The sequence below is a fragment of the Lepus europaeus genome, chromosome 6 (assembly GCF_033115175.1).
Source record: "Lepus europaeus isolate LE1 chromosome 6, mLepTim1.pri, whole genome shotgun sequence".
Lineage (NCBI taxonomy): Eukaryota > Metazoa > Chordata > Mammalia > Lagomorpha > Leporidae > Lepus > Lepus europaeus.
Genome location: NC_084832.1, coordinates 105459656 through 105477848, shown reverse-complemented (window position 1 = coordinate 105477848; position 18193 = coordinate 105459656). Strand labels below are relative to the sequence as shown.

Here is an 18193-nt window from a genome sequence, read left to right as displayed (position 1 = left end):
AAGCTATGTCATCAAATTTCCTCACTACGTACAGGAAGACTTTTCAGACTGGAGTGCGTTCTGGACTAAAGAAAAAGCTTGAGAAAATGGAGGGACCTTAGGGGGCAGGTATTTGATGCAGCAGTTAAAACACTGCTTGGGACATCTCGGGGTGCCTGTGTTCAAGTCCTGGCTCCACTCCCCCATTGCAGCTTCCTGCCAATGCACACCCTGGCTGGCAGCAGGCAATAGCTCAAGCCCTGGGGCCCCTGCCACCCAGCTGAGAGACCCAGATGGGGTTTCCGGTTCCTAACTATTCTGCCTAGTCCAGCCCTGTCTGTTGGAGGCATTCGGGGAGTGAACCAATGGATGAAAGATTTCTCTGTCTCTCTCTCTCTCCCTGTCTCTCTGTCTTTAAAATACAAAAAGAGATATCTTGGCAGGTATAAAAAGTTAAGCCAGCACCGTGGCTCAACAGGCTAATCCTCCGCCTTGCGGCGCCAGCACACCTGGTTCTAGTCCCGGTTGGGGCGCCGGATTCTGTCCCAGTTGCCCCTCTTCCAGGCCATCTCTCTGCTATGGCCCGGGAGTGCAGTGGAGGATGGCCTAAGTGCTTGGGCCCTGCACCCCATGGGAAACCAGGAGAAGCACCTGGCTCCTGCCTTCGGATCAGCGCGGTGCGCCGGCCGCAGCGTGCCAACTGCGGCGGCCATTGGAGGGTGAACCAACCACAAAGGAAGACCTTTCTCTCTGTCTCTCTCTCACTGTCCACTCTGCCTGTCAAAAAAAAAAAAAAAAAGTGGGACAATGGGATTTGATGGTGATAAGTGCTAAGGGTATGTGAGAAAGACCAAGGAAGCCAAGGTCGCAATGGTCACTCACCCTAAGTCAGGGACAGTTGGTGCCACACACTCCTTTTTGGCCACACAAGGGACAGCCTTGTGTTGCTTTGATTAGAAATATTTTATTTGTCATGCTAATACATTTGTATACATACAGTAACAGGATGGCAGGGAACTGGATTCACCTAACTTGTATAAATGGCTCTCTGTACCTTAATGCTGTCTCTGATGTATGTACATGTGGGTAGATGTGTGTGTGTGTGAAGGAGGTGCAGGTGCACACACAGCCACCGCTCACAGCCCACACACACACCAGGAGTTTCCAGGAGCCACTGGAAAGGACATCCAAAGAGCATGAAAACAGAACTGATACTCAACCATTTAGCTTTCCATCCTCTAGTTTTCTCTTTAAATGAACTCTCTGTCTCCCTATTCCTCTCCCTCTCCCTCCCCCTCCCCCCCTTCCCTCTCTGAAGCACCAGCCCTGGAGGCCAGGGAAAGGTACCCAGTGCCACCATGGCATGTCTGGCACCACGAAGCAGGTGTGTTGGGAACAGAGAAGAGAAGGAACAGGGCACCCAGCCAGCACCTTTGTGGAAAGGACTCAGCATAACCTCGCAGCAGGCCAGGTCTGCTTTCTGCAGGCTGTGCCTCCTCACTGTGTCCCCCTGCTCCAGGAAACGGGGGGGGCTTTCTGGGAACTCTGAGGAAAGTCCAGCCAGACTGGAAGTAGGGTCCGCGCTGAGGTCCACTCCTGCCCAGCTTCGCAGACAGGTCATGGCATTCTGGGAACTATAACAATGTTTTCTGAAGCCTTTTACTTTAATTTCATCTTAACATACTTTTGCTCCATTGTGGTAGTTGCCACTCCCTTAGCTGTGGGAGATGCATTCCAAGACACATAGAAGATGCCAGAAACCACAGAGAGTAGTAAACCCTGTAGTCACTGTCTTCTCCTACAGGTACATACCTGAGATACAGTTTAGTGTATAAGTTAGGCACAATAATAACTAGTAACAAAATAATTATAACAATATGCTGTGATAAAGTTATGTGAATGTGGTCTCTCTCAAAATATTTTCTTTTACTGTACAGCAACCAGAATACATTTTTTTCTTTTCTTATTTTTTAAATGTTTATTTATTTTCATTCACTTGAAAAGGGGTGGGGGGGGTCCCATTGGCTGGCTCATTCCCCAAATGCTCACAACAACCACGCCTACGCCAAGCCAAAACTAGGAGCCATGAACTCCACCCAAGCTTCCCATGTGGGTGGTAGGGACTCAAGTACCTGACATCACCTGCTGCCTCCCAGGATGTGCATTAGCAGGAAGCCGGATGGGAAGTGGAGCAGCCACGATTAGAACCCAGGATCTCTGATATGAAATGAGGGCTGGGGCCGGCACTGTGGCTCACTTGGTTAATCCTCCACCTGTGGCACTGGCATCCCATATGGGCGCCGGTTCTAGTCTCAGTTGCTCCTCTTCCAGTCCAGCTCTCTGCTGTGGCCTGGGAGGGCAGTGGAGGATGGCCCAAGTGCTTGGGCCCCTGCACCCACATGGGAGACCAGGAAGGGGCACCTGGCTCCTGGCTTCGGATTGGCGCAGCACTGGCCGTGGCAACCATTTGGGGAGTGAATCAACAGAAGGAAGACCTTTCTATCAGTATCCCTCTCTCTCACTCACTGTCTATAACTCTACCTGTAAAAAAAAAGAAAGAAAGAAAGAAAGAAATGAGGGCTTCCCAAGTTGCAGCTCAACCCACTGGGACATGATTCTCATCCGTTCTTTTCTTATCATGCTGAGGATGTTCACGTTTTCACTTAAAGCAAGCACTTTCTGGCTTCCTGTTAGCATATCCAAACTGTCAGTCCTACCACTCTTGTGCTTTGGGGCCTCTGTCAAATAAAATATGGGTTGATCTGATAACGGAGACAGCAACTACATGACTTACAGTTGGATGGTGTACACAGCTAACAGCTTAAAACTTAGGAACCCTTCATTTCTGGAATTTTCCACGTAATGTTTTTTGCACTGTGGTTGATCAAGGGTAACAGAAACAGTGGAAACCAAAACAGCAGGAAAAGTGTGCTCCTGCATTTTGCCAGGTCGCTGGTTAAAGTGCTCCTCCACGTGTTAGCTTTCTCTTCTCATCCCTTCATACCCCAGCCTGTCTCCCAGTGAAACCTGGACCCCTCCCCTTGTGTGTGTGTGTGTGTGTGTGTGTCTGATGTCTCTCTCTCTATATCTCTAGGTTAAGTACGGTTGAGTGCTCCCTCTGGCCCTCCTCCTGGTTCCCAAGCGTGCCTAGAGTTCAAGGGCTCATGACTCAGATGAATAAATTTGCCCAACACAGGTTCAACCCACAGACCTTTTTGATTTTGCTGAGTAATACAAATCCTGGAGTTTGTTCTTATGCAGTTAATCCCCTTCAAGGGACAGCATGGACTGGTTTTTTCATACTTCACAGTGAATGGTAGCTGTGTGCTACAAGACTGCTTCAGGCATACTTCAGGCACTGACTGCGTGGCCTGAGGGACAGCACACTGGACTTGTAACGTTCAAGTCCCTTTGTGAAAGATTCTACATTATCATAGGGTCCATCGCAATGCAATGTTCAACAGAGGGTTCCAGGATTCAAATCTGAAGATCAACAATTTGGCAAGGAAAAGTCCAGAACTCTAGGAGTCATGAGACTTTCTAAGCTTATCTAATCCAGCCTTGCTCCAAACACAGAGTTCCCCAGGGAATCCCCCACAGAGCCCCAGCTTGGACACCTTTAGCTACAGAAACCCCCCTACTTTGCAGGGAGCTTGTCATGGATCTGCCTTCCTAAACTGTCTAACCGTTGAGTCACTTGTGACGCTGCTGTTATTGAAGGCAGCGTGGAGTCATGGGTAAGAGGCGTGGCAGCAGACCGACCACCTGCATTTGGTGCCTCTCCCTCGGCAGCTCTGTCAGTCCCAGGCACTACTAAGCCTCTCCTCCCCCAGAGTCTGCAGGTGTTAAATGAAAGGGGGATGCGACCATGACAACCCGTGAGATTTCTGCCCATATAGAACTACATTCTACCGCTAAAGCACTTACAGCGGAGCCAGGCACGGGACAGGCAGACAGCAAATGTTAGTCCTACTGATGGTGATGATGATGACATAGCCAGAAACATCTCCTCTCCAGACTTGCCATCTCCAGTCCCATCAGCCCTGCTGCATGTCACACATAAAACAGCTCCTGTATCAGCTCCTCCATGAAGGTGACACGCGCAGAGGTAGATTTAGCATCCTGGGGTTGGGTAATGGGCCCCCAGGCCAGTGGGAACGGCACACGTCTCGCCCTGCACTTCCCAGTGAGGTCAGTGCTGCCTGTGCCTGCTTTGACTTTTGGGCTGCTGAGCCTCGCCACTCGTTCTTGTAGGTCTGAACCTAAAACTACCAGGTCCTTCCCAGAAAAGCTACCATCAAAGCAAGCCTTTCCAACCTGTATTCATGTAATTTGTTTGGGAGGTGTGAATATATTTGCATTTATTAAACTTAATTATTGGCTTGAGATCTTCATCCCAGCCCAGTGCAATGCATTGGCATTCTGGTTTTATTATTCACTCTTTCCTATATTTGTGTCATGTTCAAAATTTGTTAAATGTGCTCTTTTCTACATCCAAGTGATTGACAAAATGTTATCCAGATATAAATATAGAGCCTTATGGCACACCACTAGAGATCTCCATCTAAAAAATGCTCTTTACTCGAATATTTAACCGAAGTCTCCACCTAACTCTACTATCATTGTCCCTGTCTTTTTCCATCTTGTTTATAAAGATATCATTCTAAAATCCATATATAAAGGGTAGGTATTTGGCCCAGCAATTACGATGCCAGTTAAAACAACTTCATCTCATACCAGTGTGTCTGGGTTCAATACCTGGCTCTGGATCCTGACCCCAGGTTCCTGCTAACGCAGACCCTGGGAAGCAGCAATGATGGCTCAATTGATTGGGTTCCAGTCATCCATCTGGGGAACCCAGATTGAGTTCCTGGTTCCTGGCTTCAGCCTAGTCCAGGTGTTGTGGGCATTTGGGGAGTGAATCAGCAGATAGGGGTGTACACTCTGTGTGTCTCATGAATAAATAAATAAATTTTAAATTAAAATCAGTACATGCACAGCCATTGTGGAAGAAGACAGTAGGGAGATACCTCAGAAAGCTGAAAATAGATCTACCATATGACCCAGCCATCCCACTCCTGGGAATTTACCCAAGGGAGATGGTATCAGCATATGAAAGAGTTATCTGTGCCCTCATGTTCACTGCAGCTCCATTCACAATAGCTAAGATATGGAATCAACCCAGATGTCCATCAATTAATGACTGGCTATAGATATTATGGTGTGTATAGATAGATAGATAGGCAAGTATAGATATAGATAATATGGAATACTACTCATTCTAAAAAAGAATGAAATCTTCTCTTTTGCAACAAAATGTATGCAACTGGAAACCATTATACTTAATGAAATTAGCCAGTCCCCAAAAGACAAATACCATGTTTTCCCTGATCTCTGGTAACTAATAGAGTACCAAAAAATGTAGTATAAAGGAGTGAAATGGACATTTTGAGATTTGATGATTGCTTATAGCCATTGTCTCTACCATTGAGGAACAGTGTTTTTTTCTTCTTACTGTTTGTTTAACTCTTTACTCAAAATATGGTTAAGCCGGCGCCGCGGCTCACTAGGCTAATCCTCCGCCTTGCGGCGCCGGCACACCGGGTTCTAGTCCCGGGCGGGGCACCGGATTCTGTCCCGGTTGCCCCTCTTCCAGGCCAGCTCTCTGCTGTGGCCAGGGAGTGCAGTGGAGGATGGCCCAAGTGCTTGGGCCCTGCACCCCATGGGAGACCAGGAGAAGCACCTGGCTCCTGCCTTCGGATCAGCACGGTGCGCCGGCCACAGCGTGCCAACCGCGGCGGCCATTGGAGGGTGAACCAACGGCAAAGGAAGACCTTTCTCTCTGTCTCTCTCTCACTGTCCACTCTGCCTGTCAAAAATAAAAATAAAAAAAAAGATATGGTTAATTTTATGGTATAAAGTAAACTGAAAGTAGCTCATTGTAAACAGCGAGGGAATAGGAGAGGAAAAAGGAGGAAAGGTGGGAGCCTGGGGTGAGAAATATCACTGTGTTCCTAAATCTGTATATACAAAGTACATGAAATTGGTTTACCTTAAATAATTGTTTAAAACAAATTCAACAGGCAAAAGAATCAGTACATGTTTTTCTATTTCAATTCTTCTAGTGAAGAACAGCCGATCCATAACTATTCCTTCTTAGAGAAAGAGCAGCTTTCTGTAACCACAGGACAGGTGCTAGCACCTCCTGCCTGGTCTTAAAGCTCAGGGTGCGGCTCCTTGGGCTCCACAGAGGAGGTTTTGGAAGGGAGTTGAGACAAATCCAGTGAGATTGATAGGTCATTACGGGGAAGAAGAAGGAGAAGCAGCTGGGACCACACAGTTCCGTGCATATGGGTGAACCAAACTCCGCTCAGGTTTCATCTTCCTTCCTGTTGAAGATCATGGTTGAACTTGTTGATTGAGACTCATGGCTCCAGTTAGGTTGTTAGAAACAAGACAGTTACTTCCAAAAACTTTCCAAGGGCTCCCTCCTCCTGTGCTCTCCCACACACCACAGGGAGTGAGGGATTGTCCAGGGATGTGGCCCCTGCTCCCTCCACACAAAGAAGAGACAAGAGTGTGGAGTTCTGACTCAAAATTGGTCTCAAGGAAGTTGAAGGATTACTCCACTGGCTGGGGAAAATGAAGACGAACTCTTCGCCTCGTTTGCGATTCCTCCTTTGACAACCTACATTCCCAAGAAGCAAAGGACCTGTAGTTATCCAGAAAACATCCGTTCTCACCCACTCCCTCTCCCCATGGCTTACGTAGAGGGGAGAAGACGACCAGAGGAGAAATCGGGGAAAGAAAAGGCAACTGGGCAGACAAAGGAAAATGAGAGAAATGCTTAAAATATATGTCATTTCATTTTATTTCATCTGATTTTTTACTCAATACTCCCTTGGGGAAAGGGTCTAGAACTGACCACATATCTACAGTAGAAAGAGCAGAGAACCAGAAATCTGGTCCTGGTGGTCTTAACTCCACCAGCCCTGAGTTTCCTCTTCTGTAAAAGGAGGACCCAAACTCTCAAATCTTAGGTGCTGGAGTGTTCCAGGAAGATCAAGAATGTTCTAGAAATCGGAAGGTTGCAGCACTCAGGGTCAAGCACCCACACATTTGCCACAAGGATGCAGCCGTGCCCTTAGGAACCCCTAGAGCCAAGAAGGGCAAAGCTTTGGTCTGCCCGAACAGAAGGAATTCCAGAAAACAACCAAAGGCCGGTGCCGTGGCTTAACAGGCTAATCCTCCACCTGTGGCGCCGGCACACCAGGGTCTAGTCCTGGTTGGGGCGCCGGATTCTATCCCTGTTGCCCCTCTTCCAGGCCAGCTCTCTGCCGTGGCCCGGGAAGGCAGTGGAAGATGGCCCAAGTCCTTGGGCCCTGCACCCGCATGGGAGACCAGGAGAAGCACCTGGCTCCTGGCTTCAGATCAGCGAGATGCACCAGACGCAGCGGCCATTGGAGGGTGAATCAACGGCAAAAAGGAAGACCTTTCTCTCTGTCTCTCTCTCACTATCCACTCTGCCTGTCCAAAAAAGGCCAGGCCACAGAACTTCTAAGGGTAGCAGTCTACAAACCAAGGAGTCTCAGCGCTCCACACTTGAGAAAAAGATTTTTCTGCCGCTGTCACCTCCCAGTCTGAAGTAATCCCGTGTTTTATAGGGGACTGTGTCGTGGGTAAACCTGCAAACAGCGGTAGCAACAGAAGGAGGCGGGCAAGGAAAGCAAAGGCCAGCTGGGTGCGGGTCAGCTCCTGGCAAAAAAAACGTTACATCTGGAAATAAAGAAAGGAAACTCAGGATGCACGGGGCGGGGGCGGGTGTGGAGCGGAATGGGGCTGACGCTTGCATTTCCAGGGTCAGGCTGAGCTCTCCGTTTTGGCACACTTTTCCAAACATGAAGCCAAGGTTCTCACCCTGTAAATATGACTTAACATTAATAACAGCAGCCTATGAGACGATTATCTGTAAAGATGCCAGACTGCATGCAAATAGGCCGGATACGCCTCGCAGAGTTTCACGAAAAGAAGACAAAGGGCACAGAAATTCCGCCAAAGGACTGAGCACACACACGCAAGTAAAGCCTTTTAAACGCCCGCCACCCCCACCCCTTTGCCTTTAGCTGCCGCTGGCTTCACAGAAAAGCAACTTTGCAGGTCTGTGGCTGACCGGGCTGAGTCCCTGAGGGCTCAAACCTGGGGTTTTACCGCCATCCAGTGGATGCAGCGGGTATGGCAGCACTGCCCGGTGAATCAGAGGCACAGGTTCTTTCTCCTCTGACAATGAAAAATGAGAAAGATCATCAAGTTTTATTTCATTATCCCCATTTAGTTCCAAGGAGACAGCACTTTGTTTTCCTGCTATCAATCACCTGGCATCCCCCAGGCACCAGGCTGGGCTACACTTTCAGCACGATCTCATCCAGCTCAGCTGGAGATGGGGGCAGCTGGAAGAGCTTCGGACTCTTCTCCAAGGCGATGAGCCCCGGAACATCCTCTCAATAACAGAGGAGTTTTAGACATGTGCAGAAGACGTGAGACCTGGAGATGAGCTGACAGCCAAGGGTGGTGACAGGTGCTGCTCCAGCAGTGACAGGTGCTTCTGAAGAATTCACTGAGGCCACGGCCCACTTGCTCAGTCTCACTGACCACTTTTTTTTTTTTTTTTTTTTTTTTTTTTTTTTTACAGGCAGAGTGGATAGTGAGAAAGAGAGACAGAGAGAAAGGTCTTCTTTTTTGCCGTTGGTTCACCCTCCAATGGCCGCTACGGCCGGTGCATCTTGCTGATCCGAAGCCAGGAGCCAGGTGCTTCTCCTGGACTGACCACTTTTTTTCTTAGAAAGAAAATATATTTCCAGGGATGGCTGCCATTCCCAGATCCTATTAAGTTTGGGGATTTAAAAAAATTTTTTTTATTTATTAGAGAGAGAGGTAGACAGACAAAGATCTCCCATCCACTAGTTAACTCCCCAAATGCTCGCAACAGCCATGGCTGGGCTGAGTCAAAGGCAGGATCTGGGAAATCAATCCAGGTCTCCCAGGCAGGTTTCAGGGATCGAACTATTTGAGCCATCACCTGCTCCCTTCCAGAATGCACTGTATCAAGGAACTGGAAGTGGAGGCAGAGCCAGGACTCAAACCAAGCACTCTGATATGCACACAGGCATCCCGAGCAGCATCTTAACCACTGGACCAAAGGCCCACCCTGCTCTCCATTTTGTAAAAGGTTGATTTCAGAGGGGCAGCCAGACTTTCCTGCCTGTTAAGACCCTGTGGCCGGTGTTGCGGACGGTGGGTTAAGCTGCTCCCATGGTGCCGGCATCCCGTATCGGAGCACAGGTTTAGTCTGACCTTGCTGTTTCCGATCCGGCTTCTTGCTCACGTACCTGGGAAGGCAGCGAAAGGTGGCCTGGGTACTTGGGTCCCTGACACCATCTGGGAGACCCAAATGGGGTTCCTGGTTCCTGGCTTTGACATGGCCCGAAACTGGCTATTGGGGCCATCTGGGGGGTGAACCAGCAAACAGACAATACATCTCTCTCTGTCACTCCCTCTCTATTTCTCTCTCTTTTCCTTTCTATTGTCCCGCCTTTCAAATAGATAAAAACTTTTTTAAAAAGAAAGATCCAGAACATTTTGCAGTTTCATCTTTTGCTCATACACACACCCACCACCACCACCACCCTCTTGGCTTGGTTGCTAAGATGAAGGCCAGAGAAGGACAGAGAAGGAAATGTGCATTTCTAGGGCATAGTGTGTTCCCTGCACTCTGACAGATATAAGATAAGCCAGATGTTTGCTCCTCAAAACAAACCTCACGGGGTCATGGCCTCTTGTAAAAGACTAAAACAGTTGAGAAGGATCCATGTCATTGTTTGTCACTCCTTTTCAATACAAAACTAGTGTTAGTACAAAGTCCATCAGCCAAACCTGTGTGGCATGTGAACGCCTGTAGTTTGTTAACGCACCTCCACCCTCAGCTCATCTCAGCCACTCGTGGGTTTTTTCCTTACTTGGATAAAGTTCAGGCTCTTAGGAAGTAACTCCCCAACTTAGTTAGCCGCTTATAAATGTCATTCATGGGGCCGGCGCTGTAGCGTAGCAGGTAAAGCTGGTGCCTACAGTCCCAGCATCCCATATGGGCACCGGTTCGAGTCCCGGCTGCTCCACTTCCAATCCAGCTCTCTGCTATGGCCTGGGAAAGCAGTAGAAGATGGCCCAACTCTGGGCCGCTGCACCCATGTGGGAGACCCGGAAGAAACTCCTGGCTTTGGATCGGCGCAGCTCCATGTGTTGTGGTCATCTGAGGAGTGAACCAGCGGATGGAAGACCTCTCTATAACTCGGCCTTTCAAATAAATAAATCTTTAAAAAATGTTGTTCACTCTGTGTGGGGATTTCCTTTTCCCTTCACCAGAGAGCCCTGTGCTGTGCCCCACAGAGCTGTCTCTTGGACTGCCACTTACCACGTCCTTACTGGGATATTGTGAGCCAGTTCTGTCAAAGAAGCGATCTGGATTTGTCCACTCCCAGCACTAAACCTCGGTGAAACACGCTCCCGGCTTTGCAGTCTCCTCCCTCTTTCTTGGGTTTCCAAACCCCATTCCAAAGTTGCCACTCCTCTGCCGTCTGGCACCAGAACCCCAGGATGCCTGCCCCTCCTGGCTGTCTCGCTCTCTCACCTTGGGTGGCCTCCAGACTTGGGGCAAAGGAGCATCTTAGATTTAAGGAGGAGAAAGAGAGACACATGGGAGAGGTCAAGTACAAACTCGGGGAATCGAACCTTGAACTTCGGCTCCACTGTGAAGCCCAACGGGGGCGTCTTGGGGTCCACCGCCTGTACCTCTGCTGCAGCGGTCAGAGCAGCCACCAAAGGGAAAGGCACTGGGTCTAGTGGTTCAGCCGCTGCTTGGGACCCCCACATCCCACATCAGAGTGCCTGGATGAGAACCCCAGCTCCTCTTCCTATCCCAACTTCCTGCTAACGTGCACCTTGGGGGACAGCAGGTGGCAGTTCAGGTGTGGGGGTCCCTGCTTCCCAGTTAGGACACCTGGACTCCGGGTGTCGGCCTGGCCCAGCCCTGGCTGTTGCAGGCACTTGGGAAATGAACCAGAAGATGCAAGATCTGTCTCTGTCTCTCTGCCTTTCAAATAAAATGAAAATAAAAAATAAACGTTTTAAAAAAGAGTCACCACTGCACCTTTATTGGATATGCAGATGAATAACTTATTATACAACAAACACTGCCCCCTGTCGACAATGCCCACTTACAGCACACAGGCGGTGAGTACAGTGTGATCTATTTACAGAGGCTGGGGCAGGGGAGTGGAGCGGCATCAGTGCCTGGAACTGCCAGCAACAGCAGCGTGCAGATGTTCCTGCAGGAGAAACTGCTTGTCCGAGCTGGTGGGGTCCAGGAAACCAAGCACAGGGGGTGTGGAGGTCCCGGGGCTGACACCACGCGCGGGGATGGTGCCAGAATGTGCCCCGCGGATTGGTCGGGGAGCTGTCAAGGCCTCTGAGAGGCAGCGTCACGGAGGTGAGTACGCTCAGGGTGGCCTCAGCCCCTGCTCCTAGGCAAGGAGTCGGGGGAGAAGCAGGCCAAGGCGGCGGCTGCCAGGGGAGAGCCAGGCGGGCCTTTGCTGGTTCTGCTGACGCCAGTTCTGCTCTGGGCCGAACGGTTCCCACAGAAGCCGCTCCCGCAGCTGGACAGGCCAGTCCTGGGGGCCGAGGACCACGCCTCCAGTCACAGGGAGGGGACAGGACCAGCAGGCACCTAAGCCTGGGCAGCCTGAGACTCGTGCTTGGAAAAAGAATCCCAAGTGTGGGAGGAAGGCTGCTGAGGCCTGGAGCTCCAGCGTGCAGGCAGAGTGGTTGAGGCGGGAGCCAGGCCGGCGGCTCCTGTTACGTCCTGTGCAGGTTTCCCGGGAGACTCCGCGCGGAGCCCGCGTCGCGGCGAATTCCCAGTGGGGTTGGCGGCCTAGCTGTGTTCACCCCGCTCTAGACAAGCGGGTTAGCTGCCCTCTTTCCTTCCTTCATAGCCGTTGTAAGGGCTGGCCCGGGCCTGGGCGCGAGGGATGGAGAAATCCTTCTGGGGAGGCCGATTCTGCAAAGGAGGCAAGAACATCAGGAAAGCCTCGCCTGTCCCGGCCTCTCGGACGTCCTGCCCCCTTCTCCACAGGCCTCCCCAGGTCCTCCCTAACCCCGGGAGGCCACCTGGGGGCGTCGGAATCCTGGCCAGTTCCTCAAGCACAGCTGGGCCCCCCACCCCGCCTCCCACCCCAGCAATTACCTGGAGCTGGAAGTGGGTGGCGTAGGGGGCATAGAGAGTATCCCCTATCTCTCCAAGACCTGCAACAGAGTGAGGGGAGAAATTGAAGCATTGGGGCCCCCGCCTCCAGGCAGCCCGCCGCGGAACTTCTCAGAGTGTGCCCTCACGTATGTTTTGGTGCAGACTGCCCAGTCCTTGTAGGGAGACACGCCATGTGCTTGAGCCCCGGGCCAGGCACAGAATAAGCTCAGAACTGGTTGAATGAATGAAAAACTAACAGGAAGGGCTTTGGAAACCACTTTCCAAAGCTTACAGCAGGGGCCCCACCTCATCTCCGGAGCACTTCAAAAACACATTTGGAAAAGTCATTTAAAAGACAGAGTATGTGGCACAGGCACGCGGGACACTGGTATCCCATTAGCAGACGGCCTGCGTTCGAGTCCTGGCTTCGCTTCCCAGTTCCGGCTGCCTGCAAATTCGCACCCTGGGAGGCAGCAGTGGTGGCTCAAGTACGTGAGGCCCTGCCTCCCACGTGGGAGACCTGGATTGAGATTCCCAGCGGCTGGCTTTGGCCTCGCCCAGCCCTCTTCTGTTGCACGCATTTAGGGAGAGAACCAGTGGATGGAAGCACTGTCTGTCTCTCTCTCTCTTTCTCTGTCCCTCTGCCTTTCAAATAAGTCAAATAAATAAATAAAATGTTTAAAATGTCTTTTCAGGTATAGCTCTGGTGAGAGATGTGCTAGACAGGATCTCAGGGGGTATTTACCCACCTCCTTAACTGTCTGACAAGGAAAAACTACATTTTATATAAATAAATCTATGTGCTCATTATATATGTACCATTTTTTTTTTAGAAAGGACAGAATTTACAAGAATTGGTTTCTGTGTCTTTGGAAGAATGGGAAGTTTTACAGTTGGGAAGGATAAACACGTGATCATCACAAACACAATTTAAAGCAATTCCTTTGTCTCCCCCGCCCCCCACAATCACCTGCCCCATTCACTCGGACAATACTTCCATGTGTAAGGCATTATGAGGAATGTAAGGACGAACCAGAACAATCGATCGCTGACCTCGGAGAATAAGGAAGCCATGACGGGGACACAGAGCACTACCGGTGACGGACTCGGGTGGGAACATTTCAGAGTTCTACAGGTGCACAGAGCAGAGCGATCCCCAAGCCCGCAGAATGCGTGACTCTGGACAAGGGCAGGCAGAAGGCAGGAGCAGGGGGACCTCCGAGGCGGAGGCAGGCGAGTGCAGGGACTTGCAAGCACTGAGAGGAGGCTCCTGCAGTGTGGAAGGCTCTGGGCTGCTGTGCGGGGTGGTGAGCATGGCGAGGGAGCAGCAAAGCCCCTCAGGAAGAGGAAGCTCCTGAAGTGAGTGGCAGGAAGGACGGAATCGCCAGGGAACCGTGGGGAGTCCAGGAGGGAGGGGACAGAGTGCAGCCCTGGGAGTGGGGAGGAGGGGCTGGGCGTCGAAGCCACCCTCCCACCCCCACCCAACCCCCCCAGGCTCCCAGGCACACAGGAGAGGCCACAGCCGCAGCGAGAAGCCCCAGACGGCTCTGCATCCCAGGCTGGCCTCCGAGGGAAGACTTCTTTATCGTGGGAGCCAAGACCTGGCCTTGGAGATCCCTCACTCCTGTTCAGAAACCATTTCCCCACCGATTAGACTCAAAGACGCAAAGACCCAGGTAAACACTGGGGCTCCATGAATAGACCCCATGAGCAAAGGAAGTCACTGGGTGTCACTTTAGCCCCTTTCTCACAAGACCACCCGCAGGCTAAGCTGCCACCCGCAATGCTAGCATCCCATATGAGCACCCATTGCAGTCCTGGCTGCTCCACTTCTGATCCAGCTCCCTGCTAATGTGCCTGAGAGAGCAGGAGAAGATGGTCCAAGTCCTTGGACCCCTGCACCTGGCCCCAGCCATTGCAGTCATGTGGGGAGTGAACCAGAGGATCAAAGCTCTCTCTCTCATCCTCTCTCTCTCTCTCTCTGTAACTCTGCCTTTCAAACAAATAACACTGGCCCCTCCCCTATCTTTTTTTAAATAAATTTTTATCTACTTTAGAGGCAGACAGAATAAGAGAGACAGAGAGAGAGTGTGTGTGTGTGTGTGTTCCCATTTGTGGTTCACCCCCCAAATGCCCACAATAGCTAAGTCTGAGACAAGACTGAAGCCAGGAGCCAGAACTCCACCCGGGTCTCCCACGTGGGTGACAGACCATGGGAACTGCCTTTCTGGGTTGGCAATTAGCAGAAAGCTGGAGCCAGAGCCGGGCACCAAACCCACGTGCCCCAACATGGGAGGTGGGTATCCTAACCGGTGTCTTCACAGCTACACTGATTGCCCACTCCCTCCCCAACCTTCCCAGAGGCTTCTCCCCACACCAGACCATGTACCTTGAGTCATTTCGTCTTGAGAGAAGGCTCTGTTCTCCATCCCGTAGCTCTGCTTCAAGTGTTGAGGCTTACAAAAGGCGTCCTCGATTGGATAATCCGTGGGGTTGCGCTGATTGGTGAGCAGCCGAAACTCAGGACCCACATACACAAACAGGAAAACCCAGCCATTGGCCACCAAGGCTGTGCTGAGGATGGTGTCATCCCACTCAGGGCCCGGGGTGGGAATCAAGAGCAGGGTGATCCACGCCACCCAGATGGCAATGGACACGAGCGTGGTGAGGTAGATGTGGGCCCCGTGTATCTTCCAGCCGGCGAAGGGCCCGCAGAAGGTGCAGGAGGAAGTGAGGAAGGTCAGCGCCATCAGCAGGAGGACATAGATGAGCAGCAGGACAAAGTCTTCATTGCGACGAGGAGCAGGGAGCTCGGAGAAGACATTGACATCGGTCCTGTTCATGGTGAGGACGACGTACTCAATGGCGATGACGTCCTGCACCAGGCTGAAGCCCACAGCCAGGCCCAGGGTCACCAGCAGGGAGAGGGACTTCCTCCCGCGGACAAGCTGCGTCAGGTTGAATGCGTGAACCAGGAGGCAAGAGAAGCAGACAGAGAAGAGGATGCCAAAGAGGAAGAAGCGCGTGGGCCCCGTGGCCCCGTCCAGCCTGATGATGAAGGCGAAGGTCAGGCCGAAGAGCCCCAGCACGCCGATGAGGAAGAGGAGCTGGGTCGGGAGCATCTTCCGCCTGTTGGAATCTTGCACCTTGCAGATGAGGACCAGGAGAGCAAACATGAAGACCACGGAGACCACAGCCCCAATGGCAGCCAGCGCCTCCAGGATGATGCCCCAGGCTGCGTTGATGTCACAGAGTAGGTAGTACCTGGGGTCCAGGTCTGAGCGGCAACCCTTAGGGGCCCTGGTCGACATTCTGGTCCTGAATAAAAGCAAAGTTAGGAAGGGTGGTGAGTCTCTCAACACACTCAGACACATACGGGACTAAAAGAAAGATTAGGGGGAAAATGTCATGTGTTCAGCTAGGATGTTGTTGCCCTTGGACATGCTACATGAGATGCAGCTAACTTTTCCCTGCCTCTCTGGCCAATCCTAAAGACTGATGAAGGGAAGGGACGGACCTCAATGCTTCCCTGCCCAGTGTAACCATCTTCATCTTGACCTTGAAGCCAGAGGACCCAGCTCTCTAAAGAGATTTCTTTTTCCCCAAAAATCTTGAAACACAGATTACAAACAGCCTTCCAGGTTACTTTTTCCTAACTTTCCTTGTGTTGTCTCAGGACTCAGCGAGCAGGGAGGTAGTCAGACTTGGAGTTAACACGTAGATCATAGTTTATCAGTCTCAAAGATTTTCTACCTTTGGCTGTGTTTCAGATATTGTTTATAAGCATCCCATTCTCTCATGGATGAGGAGTTACCTAAACTGCAGATTTTTCTACAGAAGAACAAACATTGGGAGCAGGTGTTTGCCTGCATATCAGAGTCCTTGGGTTCACTACCTGCCTCCAGCTCCCTGCATGAGCAGACCCCCTAGGAGGAGTGATGGCCCAAGAAATTGGGTTCCTGCCACTCACATGGGAGACATGGATTGAGGTTCTAGCTCCCAGCTCCAGCCTCAGCCCAATCCTGACCATTGCAAGCATTTGGGGAGTAAACCAAATGAAATCTCTCTCTCTCTCTCTCTCTCTCTCTCTCTCTCTCTCTCTCTCTCTCTCACCCTTCCCTCACAAATGACCCTTTATGGCTCTAATTGCACTCCCAGGAACGCTAGGAGCTCCCAGGTGATAGATACTCCACTCGTCCATTCAGAAGAATCAGGAATCTACAGGATGCACAACAGCGTACTTCCCGTATAAGTGTTCGTAATTGCTCAGGCAAAGGGTTTCTAGCTCCACTTCCACAACCTCCATGTGAGTTTTACACCCAGCTGTCTGCCTAACTCCCACGAAATCTAAATCCTAAGGATTTGGGGCACAAGTGGGAAGACAAGTTGGGAAACGAAAAGAGAAAGGAGCTTCTACGTTTTCTCAAAACAGATAGCTCTGAAATTCCAAAGCTAATGTCAGGTAAGATCTGAAGTTCAATATAGCTAAACACAACTCAGTCCTAACAGTTTCTCAATAAACCATAAATGTTACTGCTTATAACTGCTTCTGCTGCTTATGGCACTACTCCTTTTGTTTGGTCATATGCTCTGTATGCATGGATTCTTTTTTTCTTTTCTCTCTCTCTCTTTTCTTTTAAGCTTTTCTTTTCCCAAGAATGTTGATCATCAAGGGTGGAAAGTTCTGAATGGACTTGAAAGGAGACCCTTGTGGGAAGGAGCCAGCATTCCGGCAAGGGGAGGTCTGCCAAGGCCACCTCCAGCAGAAACCACAGCGTGGGGCTCTCGGTCTCCACTGGTCCAAATATGGAGACAGAACGTGCTGCAAGGAATCTGAACGAGGGCTGGGGCCGGGAAGCAGGAAAAGGTATGAGGCACCAGCTGACTCCTGCCTGTTCTCTTACAGCTAAATAAACCACGCAGAGTTTCGTCACCATAAACCCATAAATGCTAACAAATGAGATACCTTCAGCCACTCCTGAAAAGTATCAACCACTGCAGGGTCCTGTGATTACCCAAAGGAAAAAAGAATTCTCTCCCTTTTCCTTCCATCCTGTCTCTTCAAATTACAAGGCAGGCAGGGGCTGGCGCTGGGGCATAGCAGGTAAGGCCACCGCCTGCAGTGCCGGCATCCCATATGGGTGCCAGTTTGGGTCCTGGCCGCTCCTCTTCTGACCCAGCTCTCTGCTATGCCTTGAGAAAGTAGTGGAAGATGGCCCAAGTTCTTGGGCTACTGCATCTGCATGGGAGACCCAGAAGAAGCTCCTGGCTCCTGGCTTCAGATCAGCGCAGCTCTGGCATTTGCGGTCATCTGGGGAGTGAACCAGTGGATGAAAGATCTTTCTCTCTCTCTTTTTCTCTCCCCCCCCCCACCTTTCAACTAAATAAATAAAAATTATTTTAAAGGATAATTTTAAAAGTATAGTTTATATCTATCTTCCTGATGTTGGTGAAAGTTGGCTGTCCACACTTCACTGCATAGGTTATAGTCACTCACGCAACAAATATTTACCGAGCATGGCTGTACGCCAATCATGCGCCTAGGTACTGGATGGTACAGCAGGAAGCTGCCAGCACCGCCACAGCCTCCCTACACCCTCCCTCACTGTGGATCTGATGCCTGCATACGCTGCACTGCTGGACAGCACGCCACAGCACTTTTCCCTACCACAAGCAAAGAGAGGGTCACCTCCCCCGTCTGCAGGGTGGGGACAGAACAAAAAACAGGAGGAAAAAGGCAGGCAGAGGACGTTCAGAGAAAGCAGCTCCCGAACTGCAAGTACCCACAGCCGATCAGCCGTGGTGACAACTGTCCACTCTCCGGTGGGGGACCGTGAGAAGGGGAGGTGGGGACGGCCCTGCCTCGGCTGTGCCGCTGAGTGTGCAGGAGGAAGAACCTGTCCCGTTCTAAGGCGGCAAGGA

General features: G+C 51.0%; 1 protein-coding gene across 4 annotated transcripts in view; it reads right to left on the bottom strand.

Annotated features, from left to right (window-relative positions):
• Positions 1 to 11176: 11176 nt before the first annotated feature.
• Positions 11177 to 18193, bottom strand: part of GPRC5A (G protein-coupled receptor class C group 5 member A) — a 65516-nt gene continuing 58499 nt past the window's right edge. For all 4 annotated transcript variants that reach the window (XM_062194849.1, XM_062194851.1, XM_062194848.1 and 1 more), the window contains 3 exons: positions 14661 to 15589; positions 12272 to 12330; positions 11177 to 12085 (listed from right to left, as the gene is read on the bottom strand). In XM_062194849.1, coding sequence (XP_062050833.1) covers positions 11993 to 12085; positions 12272 to 12330; positions 14661 to 15582 — 1074 coding nt within the window. In that variant the 5' untranslated portion in view covers positions 15583 to 15589 and the 3' untranslated portion in view covers positions 11177 to 11992. The remainder of the gene's footprint in view (positions 12086 to 12271; positions 12331 to 14660; positions 15590 to 18193) is intronic.